A 14357-nucleotide genomic window follows, 5' to 3' on the forward strand; every position below is an offset into this window, starting at 1 on the left:
TAGCATTTTTCAGATAATCAGTACTTATCATCATTCATTGTTGCTATTGTTATTAATATTACTATGTGCTTATAGTGTGTTTTGGGAATTATGTTGGTCACATGAATTGAGTTAACAAGATGTTGTCTTAAGTATTTGTGCACTAAAAATCCTGAGAATCAGCCATACTCATTGGGATCCATTGTCCTGGCATTCACGGGCTTAAAAAAACAAAAACAAAAACAAAAAACTTTCAATGGATTCTGTGTCCTGTGTGAAATTGGAGATCTTTTTCATGATTTAAAAGCTGAATTATATAATTTGTGAACTCTGTATATTTCTTGTTCTTTGTCTTCTTTTTTATATTTTTAAAATCACAATGGTGCAGATTTGGACTTACATCAAAGAGTTGTCACAGGAAGAACAATGCAAATAAAAATGAATTTTTTATTTCTGAATGCTTAGTGCTTTCATTAAATTATGAAAGCAACATAAGCACATACCTCTTCCATCTATTGGATAAGAAAAAAATCAGTTTTATTCTTTTAGTTTCATAGAATTGTTTATAAGACCTCACAGAAAGTTTGATTTAACATTTTAGGGGGCACATAACTTGTACCTGAAGAAAATTTTAACTATTCTTAAGAATACCTTAATTCCTAGTCTCTGTTGATTTTCTGTTGTTACCCTCAATTTGGAGCTTCCTGTATGCCATGAATTTCCTCCGTATTCCTGTGAAACAAGCCAGTTCAAGTTGGGTAATCATTGCTATTATCTCTTGTGTAAAATGACATTTTTCCTACATTTTTCATGTAGTAGCCTTGAGGTTTTTTACTAGAACCGTATTTGAATTGTAACACACTCTTGTAAGCTTAGGCAAAGATCTGAATGTATCTGGATGATAGCTTTTGTTTTGTTTTAAGATTATTTATTTGAGAGAGGGTGAGAACTGGGAGAGGGAGAGAGTATCTTGAGCAGACTCCTCACTGAATGCGGAGCCTGACGCAGGGCTTGATTTCACAACCCTGAGATCACTACCTGAGCCAAAACCAAGAGTTGGACGCTTGACCAACTGTGCCACCCAGGTGCCCCGATGATAGTTTTAAGCTAAAATAAATGCAGCTTCCCAAAATGTGTATGTACCACAATACTAGGGTCCAAACTTCAACAATAAGAATGACTGATCCTCTCTCTGTGAATTTTTCTAGGATCAGAAATTTTGATGTCAATAGGAAAGCATAGTTGGGAACAGATAATCATAGAGAGTTCAACTAAAATGCAGTTAATGGGCTTCAAAATAATTAACAAGGATAAAGTTTGAGATTAATCTGTTGGAAGGTTAATGAACAATAATATATATATTTTTTCCAGTCTGTAGTCTCACAAAAGGCACTAATACGTTGGTAGTGAACCTTATATTGTATACAATTGGCCTTACATTGGGCTGAGGAATGTCCTAAATGATCCATGTGATAACGATTCTTGAACTAACTTTATGTTCTTCTCTCCAAACCCTTAAGAACAGGGGCCAGGTTACTAATCACTAATTTTGTCTGTATCCAACAGATTGCAGGGAACATTCCCCTTATTATTATTTAGAGCAGATGCAGATAGTTGTCTTGCTAAATTGCTATGTCCCCTTCTTGATCCTAACCTCTAATTTTGTGGAAGTATCTACTCTAAAGTACCCGCCAGTGAGCTTCATAGGTCTGTTCTCAGCCTGTAGTGAAGGGTATAGTGAAGGTTGTCAGCCAGCTATGGGGGCCTCATCATCTTTGAAGAGGTTGGCTTGACATGGGCTCCATGTCTCTCCTGTCCAATAAGAGTGCTGTTGCTAGGAGTGCATCCTGATAAGGGTTTTCTTGTGGGTAAAAAGTGACACAAGAAAAAATGGCCCCTTTTCTGCCTCTGAGCTTCCTTGTGAATGCAGCAGTGCTCTAGCTTATATAGCTATTCTCCAACCTGTAGGGGAGCCAGCCTGAGAACATAGTCTACGAACTGAAGCTTTTAAATAACCAGAGTCCTTGATGAAGGCATAGAGCTTTTGCAAAAACCAACTAAAAGGAGTGCTCTATCTCCCAATTTCCTGATTTTAGGGATAATAATTGCCACATTATTTAAACAATTAGAATAGGGATTTTTCAGGTTCTTGAAGTCCAAAGCTTTTTAACTCATGCATTTCGGTATTATTTTTATATCTATATGAAGATATGTGTTAAATAATTATTTGAATAAAGCAAGTTTAGGATAACAATTTCACATGTTTTTTCAAGATGCAGAAATAACTTTTATTCATGATCATGTGGATTAAGATTGGTATGATTTGTCCATTTCTGCTAATTCGTATACTTCAGCTTCTTGTTTCTAAGCTCTATCTCATTTAAATAAGCATTTTAAAATTTATTTATATTTATATCAAATACAATTTGATTTGTAATTTTAAAAAATGACCATGATAAAATCAAAGGAGGGGCGCCTGGGTGGCGCAGTCGTTAAGCGTCTGCCTTCAGCTCAGGGCGTGATCCCGGCGTTATGGGATCGAGCCCCACATCAGGCTCCTCTGCTGGGAGCCTGCTTCTTCCTCTCCCACTCCCCCTGCTTGCGTTCCCTCTCTCGCTGGCTGTCTCTCTCTGTCAAATAAATAAATAAAATCTTTAAAAAAAATAAAATAAATCAAAGGAAAACAAGAAACTCAAGTAGAACATTTTATAAAATATTCAGATATACAAAGAAGATAAGGTTCTTTGATTCAGATTCCATGAAAACATTTAATATATTCAGTAAGAAAATTTATTTGTAAACGTAATAATTACACTAGGATTCTGAATCCCTTCTGTTTTTACTATTGTATAAGATGAGTTTCTATCAGGTTTCTATAGGATTTTCTATAAACTACATACCCTAGATCATACTTGATTTGGATGGTACTATTTCAGATGATTAGATATGGTCTCCAGGCATCCTGATGTTGTGCCATATAATGGATTTGAGAAGGAGTATACAGAACTCTAAAGAAAAACACATTGAAAAGTTTAGGAGTTTAGTTTAGGCATTAAAGTAACAAGCTTCTTTCCAGATCATGCAGAATACAATGAATTTTTAATGGATTTTCACTGCAGTAATACCTAGAGCATTCCTGACTCTCCCCCTAGTACCTACAGTCCACACTGCCCACACTGCTTACAGGCCTAAGGTTGGTGTGTGTCCAAGGCCAGTGGGGCATAGGAGTCACTGCCTTATCTTCACCTCTAATGGATGGGGAAGTGTTTGGCAGAATCTTTTTTTTTTCCCGTGTGTATTTATTTATTTTTTAATAATAATTTTTATTATATTATGTTAGTCACCATACTGTACATCCCTAGTTTTTGATGTAAAGTTCCATGATGCAGAATCTTGACTACCTCTTTCTGTGGTGCCCGATTCTCTACGTCTGCTCTACTGATCATAGTTGAATTAAACAAAACAAAACAAAAAATACAGAACAAACAAACCTGACTTTTAGTTCAGAGTTATGTTTTACAGAGTATATTAGAAAACCTAAAATGTGGAAAGTTCTAATAGGACAAACACTTTGATTTCTTTAACAAAGAAAGTGCAAGGAAAACGTGAAAGAAAAAAATGGAGCCTAGAGATTAAAAAGTCTAGGAGACATGGCTGTCATTTTGGATGATATACCTTATATCTACCTGATTTTAAAAATATAGCAACAACAACAAATATAATCCCCCTATTTATTTATGAGACAGCTGGGGGTAGGTTGAACACTGATTGAATATTTAGTGGCATCAAGGAATTATTAAATGTTTAGGTATGAAACTGTGGTTATATTTTTTTTAAGTCTTTATCCCTTAATGTTACAACTCTGTCTTTACAGGTGAAATTAAACGATACCTGCGATTTGTCTAAAAATACCTGGTATTTCCAAGAGTGAATCTTAATGTAAACTATGAACTCTGGATGATGGGTAGATACAGGTTTGTCAGTGTAACAACTGTACCACTCTGGTGTTGGATGTTGATAATGGGAGAGACCATGTGTTGGTGTGTGGGGGCGGATATATGAGAACTCTGTGTGCCTTCTGCTCAATTTTGCTATGAACCTAAAACAGCTCTAAACAAAATAGTCTTAAAAAACAAACAAACAAAAATAACCAGCACCACCATTCTGGTGTGTAGTGGGAATGGGTGGTAGTAGAAGTGAAATGAGAATGACCAGGGGTTGATAATGATTGTAACTGGGAGATGGATACATGACAGTACATTATACTATTCTTAAAAAAAAAAAATTATATCATGATTTGAGAATTTTCTCTAAGAGGTTTTGGAAGAGTATTTTGGAGAAGTCTGTTTCTCTGTTACAAAGTCAGGGAAGGTACACTTAGTTTAATACAAAGTCGTTGTTTCTGTAACAGTAGAAATCAAAGCAGCAACAAAGTTCAAGAACTGTGACAGAATTTCTACTCTCGCCATTCTTAATGGCGGGGAAAAATGTGAAAGGGGAATTATTTTTTTTATTTGGATAGAAAAAGGGAAATTGCTTCCAGGCTTCTCTAGAGTCATCGATTGCACTGCCATATGCATACATAGTAGAGTCTTGGAAGCATCTTGAAAGGTGGGTCTTTGATAGGAACCCCCACCCGTGTGTTAGGCCATTTCTCAGTAGAAAGTAAAAGATGCATTCTTTTCTGCAAAGCTTCCTAGCAGCTTTTTAATTATTACAAGTTTATAAGATATTAATATAAAAATGCCTAATTTAAAAGACATTTGATTTCCTTACATCATTTGTATCTTTCAGATACTAAATGTTAAAGATTAAAAAAAAAAAAGATTAAATTTTCTCTCCTAAAATGAAAGTAGGTTTGTATTACACCTACCTACTTTGCCAAAAAGATGCCTTAGGCTTCTTAAATATCCATTTATTAATTTATTATCCATTTGAAGCGTGGGGTGGGGGTAGGGCCTAATTTTAAGTTTTACTCTGTGTCTTGACTGACTTGACAAATCATCCAAATTAATTCCTTTGTGCTCTGGGAAATATTTTCTTGTTTTCATTCCTACCAAAATAATACTAAAAGTATGTATGACAACATTATTGAATAAAACACAAATTAAAAAGTTAAGTGTTGTGGTTAGCCTTCAGCCATATCAACCAAGGCTCCAAAACTACTAGAAACCATCTAATCTGACACCTTGTTACTCATTTAAATAATGGCAACAACTGTTTGTGGCCTATTTTCATTTAAAAATAATAGGGGGGAAATGAACACTTCAGATTTCTATATTCTCACTTTGACGAGAATGAATCTGATAAAATATTTCTAAAATCGGATGTAAGGAGGTTTTCGTAGATAAGAAGTGATGCATCATGGCTAATCCTATTTTATACCCAAGTGAATGCTCATATTATCTACTTAAGAAAGAGATGAAAAAGATTTTACTTCGTTTTCTCTCAAGTCTACTTAGTGCACTGATAAGGAATAGCCCTAAAAAGTCCCAAGAAAGATGTAATACACTTTAATTTCTCTTTATTCTTCTAAATTACCAGGTAATAGCCCTTTACTACTCATACCTAAATTTAAAGCACAGCACAGAATGCTGTCCTCCTTTCTGTCTTGGGAATAGAATACAAAGAACAGTCAATAAAGAGTTACTATGGGTCACTGACTAATACTCTGGGTTAAACTGATATTTTCCAGATTTGTTAGCTCTTGTTGAGTATGAAAGTGACCACAAAACAAAGCCACTTAACAGTGAACTGACTTTACAAACAGATTGAATCTGTCCTGGAATGGAAAATTCTCTTTGCATATTTAGAGGGACTAAAACTCCTTCCCATTCCCAATAAAAATCATACAGGAAGATCGGTAGGAGAAGGAAGAGAAGAATGAAGGGGGGGGTAAACAGAAGGGGGAATGAACCATGAGAGACTGTGGACTCTGGGAAACACACTGAAGGCTTCAGAGGGGAGGGGGGTGGGGGATTGGGATAGGCTGGTGATGGGTAGTAAGGAGGGCACATATTGCATGGTGCACTGGTTGTTATATGCAAATAATGAATTATGGAACACTGCATCAAAAACTGGGGATGTACTGTATGGTGACTAATATAACAAAATAAAAATTATAAAAAAAATTAAAAAAAAACTCCGTTAAAACATTCCTCTTAGCCATGATATGGAAACATGTCCAGACAACAGTGTGTGTGTGTGTGTGTGTGTGTGTGTGTGTGTGTGTGTGTGTGTGTTTCTGCTTTTGAAACAATACAGTTCACCATTACCACTTACCTCTGTTTTCTCTGGGTCACTCCAGTTCCCATAAGCCGGATTAACAAATGCACAGTTAACGCTTCCTTTAGTTTTCCTTAAAGCACACAGGGCCATAAAAAAAGAGTAAGTATCAAAATGTAGCACAGTACATTTCCAGGTTATTATCTGGTAGACATCTTTGAGGGATACATTATCTAGCCAGCATACTTATTTTTATGAATGTATTACCCTAAGTAAAGTTATTATTATTATTTTATTTTATTTTATTTTTGCAGGACACCAAGGCAACCACATTCTTGAAAGTAAATGTAATTTGAACTCTGAATATTTAGATCCAAATAAACACAGGCAAATAAAAAGTGGCATAAATCGGTCTTAAAATTGATTTCTTAAAATATTACTTAGGTGACAAAAGGGTCTAGCATTATAAAGAACTGGTTATATGGAAAGACTACCTTAGACTTCAAAAGGGCCAAACCACCAAATCCTGAGGACTAATTTTTATGACAGTGTTTGTCATAAAGATCTATAGCAATGAGTCATTCTTTAACATTTTAAATAGCAAATTTAAATGAGTGTTTTGAAGAGTTCTTAATGTTAGTGTTTCCTTTAAATGAGTCATAAAGAGATGTGTCCTTGATAATCTCACCTGTTGGTCTAGATCTGCTTAATATACTCTGATTAACTGAATTCCTAAATGATCATTTTCTTTTTGTGCTTTACTTAATTACTTTAGAGTCCACAGACTTAGAAGACAACAGGCCCTGGGATAGTTGGTCACAACTGTTGAGAATAAAAAATGCCCACCACAGGAACAAAAAAATACAACCGGATAATTAAATATACCCCATTGAAGATTTACAGAATGGTCCCATATATGCACACACAATATACACACACACATAAGCATAATGGAGAATGGAAAACCAATTGTAGGATGATTGCCAGTGTCGTGAGAGCAGCTAGGAGGAAAAAAATATATATAATGCATGAATATTTTTTGCCTAATCAGGGTTTAATGACAATAAGTCTGTCAATAATATACCCTAACCCTCCAGGAAAAAGCAGTGGAGAGGAAACTCTGATTTGTTTTTTGAAAAGAAATCATCAGGTAATGACCTCTTATTGTCATCTACCAAAACACGTGGTGACTCCAACAGTCTAATCTGGGTAATTGTGTTTGGCTGGCAATGTGTTCTTCCTGTGGATTCAGCCTTCAAAGTTTCCTAATCTCCACTGTTTCTATACAATTGGCTTAAATATTCAATAGCTTAACCAGTTCACCTTCATTGAGCCTACGTTTTGGGTATCAATGCATAGGAACATATATAGCAGCTGTATTTATGAGTTATTATTTGAAAAAAAAATCATAGATACACTCTTAAATGATGAGGCAACAAGTATCTGTTAATTCCTTAACTATGGTGAGTACTCATGATTTGCTACATTTAGAGGTTGAATAAGTGGTATTTGATTATTTGCCTTTCCTTCCTCTAAGACTGGTCAATGTAAAGTTCTCAGAGTGGTAAGCTCAGTAAATGATACAGTTAGGTGCAGGCCTCGGCAAGGTTGCTCTTAGAGTTGAGAATGGATAGGGAGTTGAAGGGAAATTTCAAAATGTGTCACAATGCCAAAACAAAGGTTGGCACAGGAGAGACTGAACATCGAGGTAGGGAGTAACAAAACAAAATGGAAATTAGGAACTAGATAAAGATCAGACAAATGCAGACACAGCTCAGAAAAACTAATCTCAGCCGAAATCAGGCATGAAATCAGGAAGCAAGAGGCAATCTAAACCATAGGGCTGGATAGGACAGATGGTCCAAAGGCCAGGCAGGCAACCGGGAATTGAAGGGACAGGCTTGACAGTCAATCGGATAGAAGTGAGGTACAAGCAATACAGAAGAGCTTGATGTGAAACAGTTACTTTTGGCTTTGGAGCTGGGACCCCAGATGACCTAGACCAAGACTGGCAGGCAGAGGGGCAGGTAAACTGATCAGTTTTCCAGCTCTGTTAAATTCAGCTATTGGAACTGCTTTTTCTTCTGAGAGGATTTTAAGTCTTAAATAATTTTCTATTAAAATGAAAAAAAAAAAAAAGACCTATAAGTGGTACACTTGGGGGATCGAGTGGGTGGCACTTAAGGTAAGAATGTGAAGTTGTAGTAAAAGAGGAGAGGGTCACAGTAGGAGTACTAGAACATGAGCAATGATAAATTCATCCTCCTTTAAATTATGTTTATTAGCAGTTGCAAACTACTTCTGTTTTTCCCATCAAAGGTATATCCCCCAATATTAGAGACCTCTGAATTGTTAGGGTTAATTTTTAATGTATTTCCTGTTTATAGTGTAAAATATTACCCGTCTTCAATAGATACTTCCATTGAGTAAATTTTTAGTGTCAACTCCATACATTTACTATTTTAAGTACTATGATATCATTTTCCATATGCATCAATTATATACAAGTTTGATATTCAGACATAAACAATTTTACTTAAAATGATAGATCCTTCTATGAGGAAAACAATCCTTCTATGTCTGTTTGACTGTGAAGTGTTCTGCCAGTTCTAAGACTGTAATGTATAATGATAAGCCTGCATTAGGCTAGAAACTACTACATTTAACTTACACTATTTGTCAATAGGCAGACGGCTCTAAAAGAGTTGAGGTTTCAAAGAATCTCACCACCAACAGGAATCAGCAATGAATTGACTTAGAAGTTTGGAATAGAGAGAAAAAAGTAGCATGGATCACATGAGCTTTCCATCCGTAACTTAATCATGCATTCACTTAAATTATTACTAAGCTCCTTAGTAATGTACAGTATGTACAGTAACTGTATAGGGTGGCAGTTGAATGGGCTGAAGTGAGAGATGTCATTACAGAACTAGGATAATTCTGATGGGAATTTCCAGTTTAAATTTAGTGAGCATATGTATAACTCTAAATGAATTCATTTCCTGGCTTATTAACTAACAAAATTGTTTTAGTGTTGATTAAAAGCATGGAAATGTTTAAAATATGTATCTGAAATTATAAATGGGCAATAAAGAAAAATAAAGAATAAAACAAAAACTCATCTGTGTTACATTCAGTAAACATGATTTTGAGATAAATGTTTATTATATGTATATCTTAACAGTTTTATTGAATTATCACATACCATATACATTTACTCATTTAAATACGATTCAATCTTTAGTAATAACTTTATTATTTTTAAAACTGGTGAATGTACACATAGAACACAAAATTTGACATTTTAACCACTTTTCACTGTATAATTCAGTGGTTTTCATTATATTCACAGTGTTATGCAACCATCACTTCTATTTACAAAATGTTTTCATCACCAGAAATAGAAACTCAGTAGCCATTAAACGATAGTTTCCCACTCTCCTCTTTTTCCAGCCCAGGGTAACCTCTGATTTACCTTCTGTCTCTATGTATTTGCCTATTCTAGGTAACTCACATAAGTAGAATTGTACAATATTTATCTTTTTGTGTCTGGCTTATTTCACTTAGTATAATGTTTTCAAGGTTCACCCATATTGTAGCATATATAAGAACTTAAGTAATTTCTATGGCTGAATAATATTCCATTGTGTGCATATGTTATACTTTGTTTACTCATTCATCTGATGATAGACACTTGAGTTGTTTTCCCCTTTTGGCTGTTGTGAATGATGTTATGAATGTTGATATATAAGTATTTGAGTTCCCATTCAGTTATATATCTTTTCATGTGCTTAGTTGCCATTTGTATATCTTTATTGAAGAAATGTCTGTAAAAGTCTGCTGCTTTTAATTGGGTTGTTTTTCTTTGTTGACTTGTAGGAGTTTTTATATATTCTGAATATTAAACTCTAATTAGCTGTATGATGTCAAATATTATCTTCTATTCTGTAGGTTGTCCTTTGATAATGTCCTTTGATAAATGAAAATTTTTGATGAAGTCCAATTTATCTTTTTGTTTTGTTTCTTGGGCTTTTGGTGTCGTATCTACGAATGCATAATTATCTTTTCACATATCTGTTGGTCATCGGTATCTCTTCTTTGGAAAAATATCTGTTCTTGTCCTCTGCCCATTTTTTAATTGGATTGTTTTTTTGATGCTGAGTTGTATAAATTCTTTGTATATTTTGGATATTAACCCCTTGTCAGATTATATCATTTGCAAATATCTTCTCCCATTCAGTAAGTGCTTTTTTGTTTTGTTGATGGTTTCCTGCACTGTGCAAAAGCTTTTATTTTGGTGTAGTGCCAATAAGCTTAATTTTGTTTTTGTTTCCCTTGCCAGAGAAGACATATCTAGAAAAAAAAAAGTTTCTATGGCTGATGTCAAAGAAGTTACTGCCTTTGTTTTCTTCTAGGACTTTCATGGTTTCAGATCTCTTATCACATGATCAGTGAAATGCAAATTAAAACCACAATGAAATATTACCAATTGTTGGTGAGGATGTGGAGAAAAAGGAACCTTTGTGCACTGTTAATGGGAATGAAGATTGGTATAGCCACTGTGAAAAAACAGTATTTATGTTCCTGAAAAAACTGAAAAAAAAAATATACTTACTATATGATCCAGTAATTGCACCACTGGGTATTTACCCAAAGAAAACAAAAACACAATTTGTAAAAGTACATGCACTCCTATGTTTACTGCAGCATTCTTTACAATAGCCAAGATATGGAAGCAACCCAGCTGTCCATCCATAGATGAATAGATAAAGAAGAAGTGTGTGTGTGTGTGTGTGTGTGTGCATGCATATGCATACAATGGAATTATTATTTAGCTATAAAAAAGAATGAAATCTTGCTATTTGTAGCAATGTGGGACCTAAAGGGTATAATGCTAAGTGAAATAAGTTAGGTAAAAACAAATACCATATAATTTCACTCATGTGGAATTTAAGAAAACAAATAAAAAAGAGAGACAAACAATAAAAACAGACTCTTAAATACAGAGAACAAACGTGGTTGCTAGAAGGGGGTAGGGGGATAGGTAAAATAGATAAAAGGGAATTAAGAGTACAGTTATCTTGATGAGCACTGAGAAATACATTGAATTGTTGAATACCTGAAACTATTATAACACTTTAATTATACTTGAATACAAAAATAAAATGAATGCACTGTAAATACCAGATTTTGAAAATTGACTCCTATGTTTTCTTCTAAATATTTTATGATTTTAGCTCTTAAATTCAGGTCTTATATCCATTTTGAGTTAATTTTTTTGTGTGGTGTGAGGTAGGGGTTCAACTCCATTCTTTCACCTGGGGAAATCCAGCTGTCTCAGAACCATCTGTTGAAGAGACTATCCTCTCCCCATTGAATGGACTTGGTACTTTTTTCAAAAATCAATTGGTCTTAGATGTATGGGTTTATATTCAGCTTCTCATTTTTAGTCCATCAATCTATATGTATATTCATAAGCCAATACTACAGTGTTTTGTTTTCTGTAGCTTCGTGGCAAGTTTTTGTTTGTTTTTTGTTAGCTTTGTGGTAAGATTTGAAATCAGGAAGTGTGAGCTCTCCAACTTTGTCCTTTATCAAGATTGTTTTGGCTCTTTGATGCCTTTATAATTCCACATGAATTTGAGGATTTGAGGATCAGCTTTCCATTTCTGCAAAGAAGGTTGTTAGAGTTTTAATAGGGATCATGTTGAATCTGTAGATCACTTTGGGTAGCACTGACATTTTGACAATATTAAGTCTTTCAGTGAACTGGAGATGTCTTTCCATTTATTTAGGTTTTCTTTAATTTCTCTTGGTAATACTTCATAATTTTAAATATAGAAATCTTTCACCTTCCTTGTTAGATTTATTCCCAGGTATTTTATTCTTTTACATGTTACTGTCAATGTGATTGCTTTCTTAATTTCTTTCTCTGTTCATTGGTGGTTTAGGAGCACAACTGATTTTGTGTTTTGAATTTGTATCTTGCAACATTACTGAATTCAGTTATTAGCTTTAGTAGCTTTTTGTGGATTCTTTAGGATTTTCTATGATCATGTCATTTGTAAATGGAGATAGTTACATTTTTTTCTTTCCAATTTAGATGGCTTTTGTTTATTTTATCTAATTGTTCGGTTAAGGTTTCTTATCGATAAACACATTTATATCTGTCTTCTTGGGGCTAAAACCTTTACTAATATAAAACTAAATTATGGGGTGCCTAAGTGCCACAGTAGGTTAAGTGTCCGACTCTTGGTTTTGGCTCAGGTCATGATCTCAGGGTCCTGGGATCAAGCCCCAAGTCAGGCTCCGTGCCCAGTGTGGAGTCTGCTTGGGGTTCTTTCTCCCTGTGCCTCTTTCCCCTATTGTGCTTGCTTTCTCTCTCTCTCTAAAATACATAAATAAATAATTTTAAAACAAACAAAAAATACGAAAAAAAAAAAACCCTAAACAAACCCTGAATTGTAATGATAGCATATGAGGAAGATTACTGTGTTCGGTGGTTTTAGAGTCGAGTCTGATTGTCACTTAATGTGACCATCTTTGGACTAGATAGGTGAATAAACCTTTATTTAGGTCGAAAGAAAAGGTGACAGCATAAGTATCACTCTGAATGTTGAAGAGTGGCTATCAGGAAGATGACAGGAAAGAATGATAGTGCTTGAGTTGTTTCTGTTGAGAAGTCTATACTCCAAAATGAACATCTGTTTACATACATCATAAGTTTATTAATTAGTAATTGTAATCCACTTTTATAATTAGTTTTATTGGGAGTGTACTGTTTTATTTACCAAATTGCTGTTTTTGGTTATCAGTGAGTTGCTTAATTTCTTCTTGTTAACAACAGACGTGTTTTTCTCTAAGTTACTAGTACGTCATTTTGTGTGTCTGATAAATTGGTCAGGCTTCTTAGTCTAATCCACCAAACACCTTCGTCCCCGCTACTATCTCAGGGGAACAAGCTGTGACAATTTTTTCTCATATTTAAAAATAGGCTTAGAAAATGCTCAGAGAAAAATGAGCTCAAAACTTTGGAACAAATTATAAAGTAAGAGGAAATACCATTTGAGAGGGCAATGCATGATGCTTCTAGGTGGACTGTATTATAAAACTCTACTATAAAAACTTGTGTGCTAAAAAGTACGGAGAACTGTACTCTCTGAAATTGAAGTAATCATAATGCAGCTATCAAGGTGATTTTAAGGGATAAACATGATTATTTACCAAAAGTATTGAAGTTTTTGTGTGTTTGTGTGTGTGTTTGTAGGAATCTGTTCTCATGCTTCCACTAATGAACTGATTTGTATATATTGTTTCTAAATGTTGAAGAATATTCTGAAGTACAAGAAATGATTGTTCTGAGTTAAGTGCCTGAAGGAAAATGATGCTCTACAAAGTGATGACTCATTTCTTAAGAAGGCAGAATGATAGAGTGTTGATGATGTTATCATCTTTTATAATTATTTAAATGCATCCAATAATTCTAGGACACACACTATGCACTAAAACATTGTGTTGGGTCTTGGACTTACAGAGTTGATCAGTATATGGTTCCTGCCTCTAGAACTTCTTTTGGATGGTGGCAGCTAATGGATTTCTGTCTCTTGGATGAAATTACATGTTTATAGAATGCCTATCACAGTAGATGCCTGGTAATAGCTGAATGCTAGTCTCTTTACTTCTTTTCTTACTCGTTCCTTCTTTTGTCAAGTGTATCTTTCTTTTAAACTTTCCCTTCTTTCTCCTGACCTCAAAGCCTGGGTTCAATGAAGGGATATTGGGATAAAGAAAAATAGTAAGGAAGTATCAAATTAGTAATAATCACTGTAGTACTTTTTAATTTTTTAATATCAGTTTACTAATTTAGAGCTAGTGAGGACCTTTGCAGTCATCTTATTCGTGCCTATTTTACAGATAGGGCAACTGAGACTCTTCCCCTACTAGACCACAAGTCTTCTGGAGGGTAAAGATCATGTCTGCTTACTCTTCTATCACAGCACCTAATGCAGTGGGAATCAACTGAATATTTATGGAAAGAATAACTCAATGTATATAGTCCAAATCATTTATAATGGGACAAAATCTCCTAACTTGCTTTCTGTTCTGTTCCCTTATGCCCACTCCCACCAATATATTTCATCAATTCCCACAGA

General features: G+C 34.6%; 1 protein-coding gene across 2 annotated transcripts in view; it reads right to left on the minus strand.

Moving 5' to 3' along the window:
• Positions 1 to 412: 412 nt before the first annotated feature.
• Positions 413 to 14357, minus strand: part of MALRD1 (MAM and LDL receptor class A domain containing 1) — a 747156-nt gene continuing 733211 nt past the window's right edge. Inside the window, exons 39-41 of one of the 2 annotated variants that reach the window (XM_040645358.1) lie at positions 6262 to 6337; positions 2880 to 2987; positions 413 to 711 (exon numbers count right to left, since the gene is read on the minus strand). In XM_040645358.1, the coding sequence (XP_040501292.1) occupies positions 2907 to 2987; positions 6262 to 6337 (157 nt within the window). In that variant the 3' untranslated portion in view covers positions 413 to 711; positions 2880 to 2906. Of the gene's footprint in view, positions 712 to 2671; positions 2988 to 6261; positions 6338 to 14357 lie in introns of those variants that run through there. The other variant, XM_040645357.1, reaches the window with a different exon arrangement.

This window comes from Ursus maritimus, unplaced genomic scaffold (genome assembly GCF_017311325.1).
Source record: "Ursus maritimus isolate PB19 unplaced genomic scaffold, ASM1731132v1 scaffold_31, whole genome shotgun sequence".
Classification (NCBI taxonomy): Eukaryota; Metazoa; Chordata; class Mammalia; order Carnivora; family Ursidae; genus Ursus; species Ursus maritimus.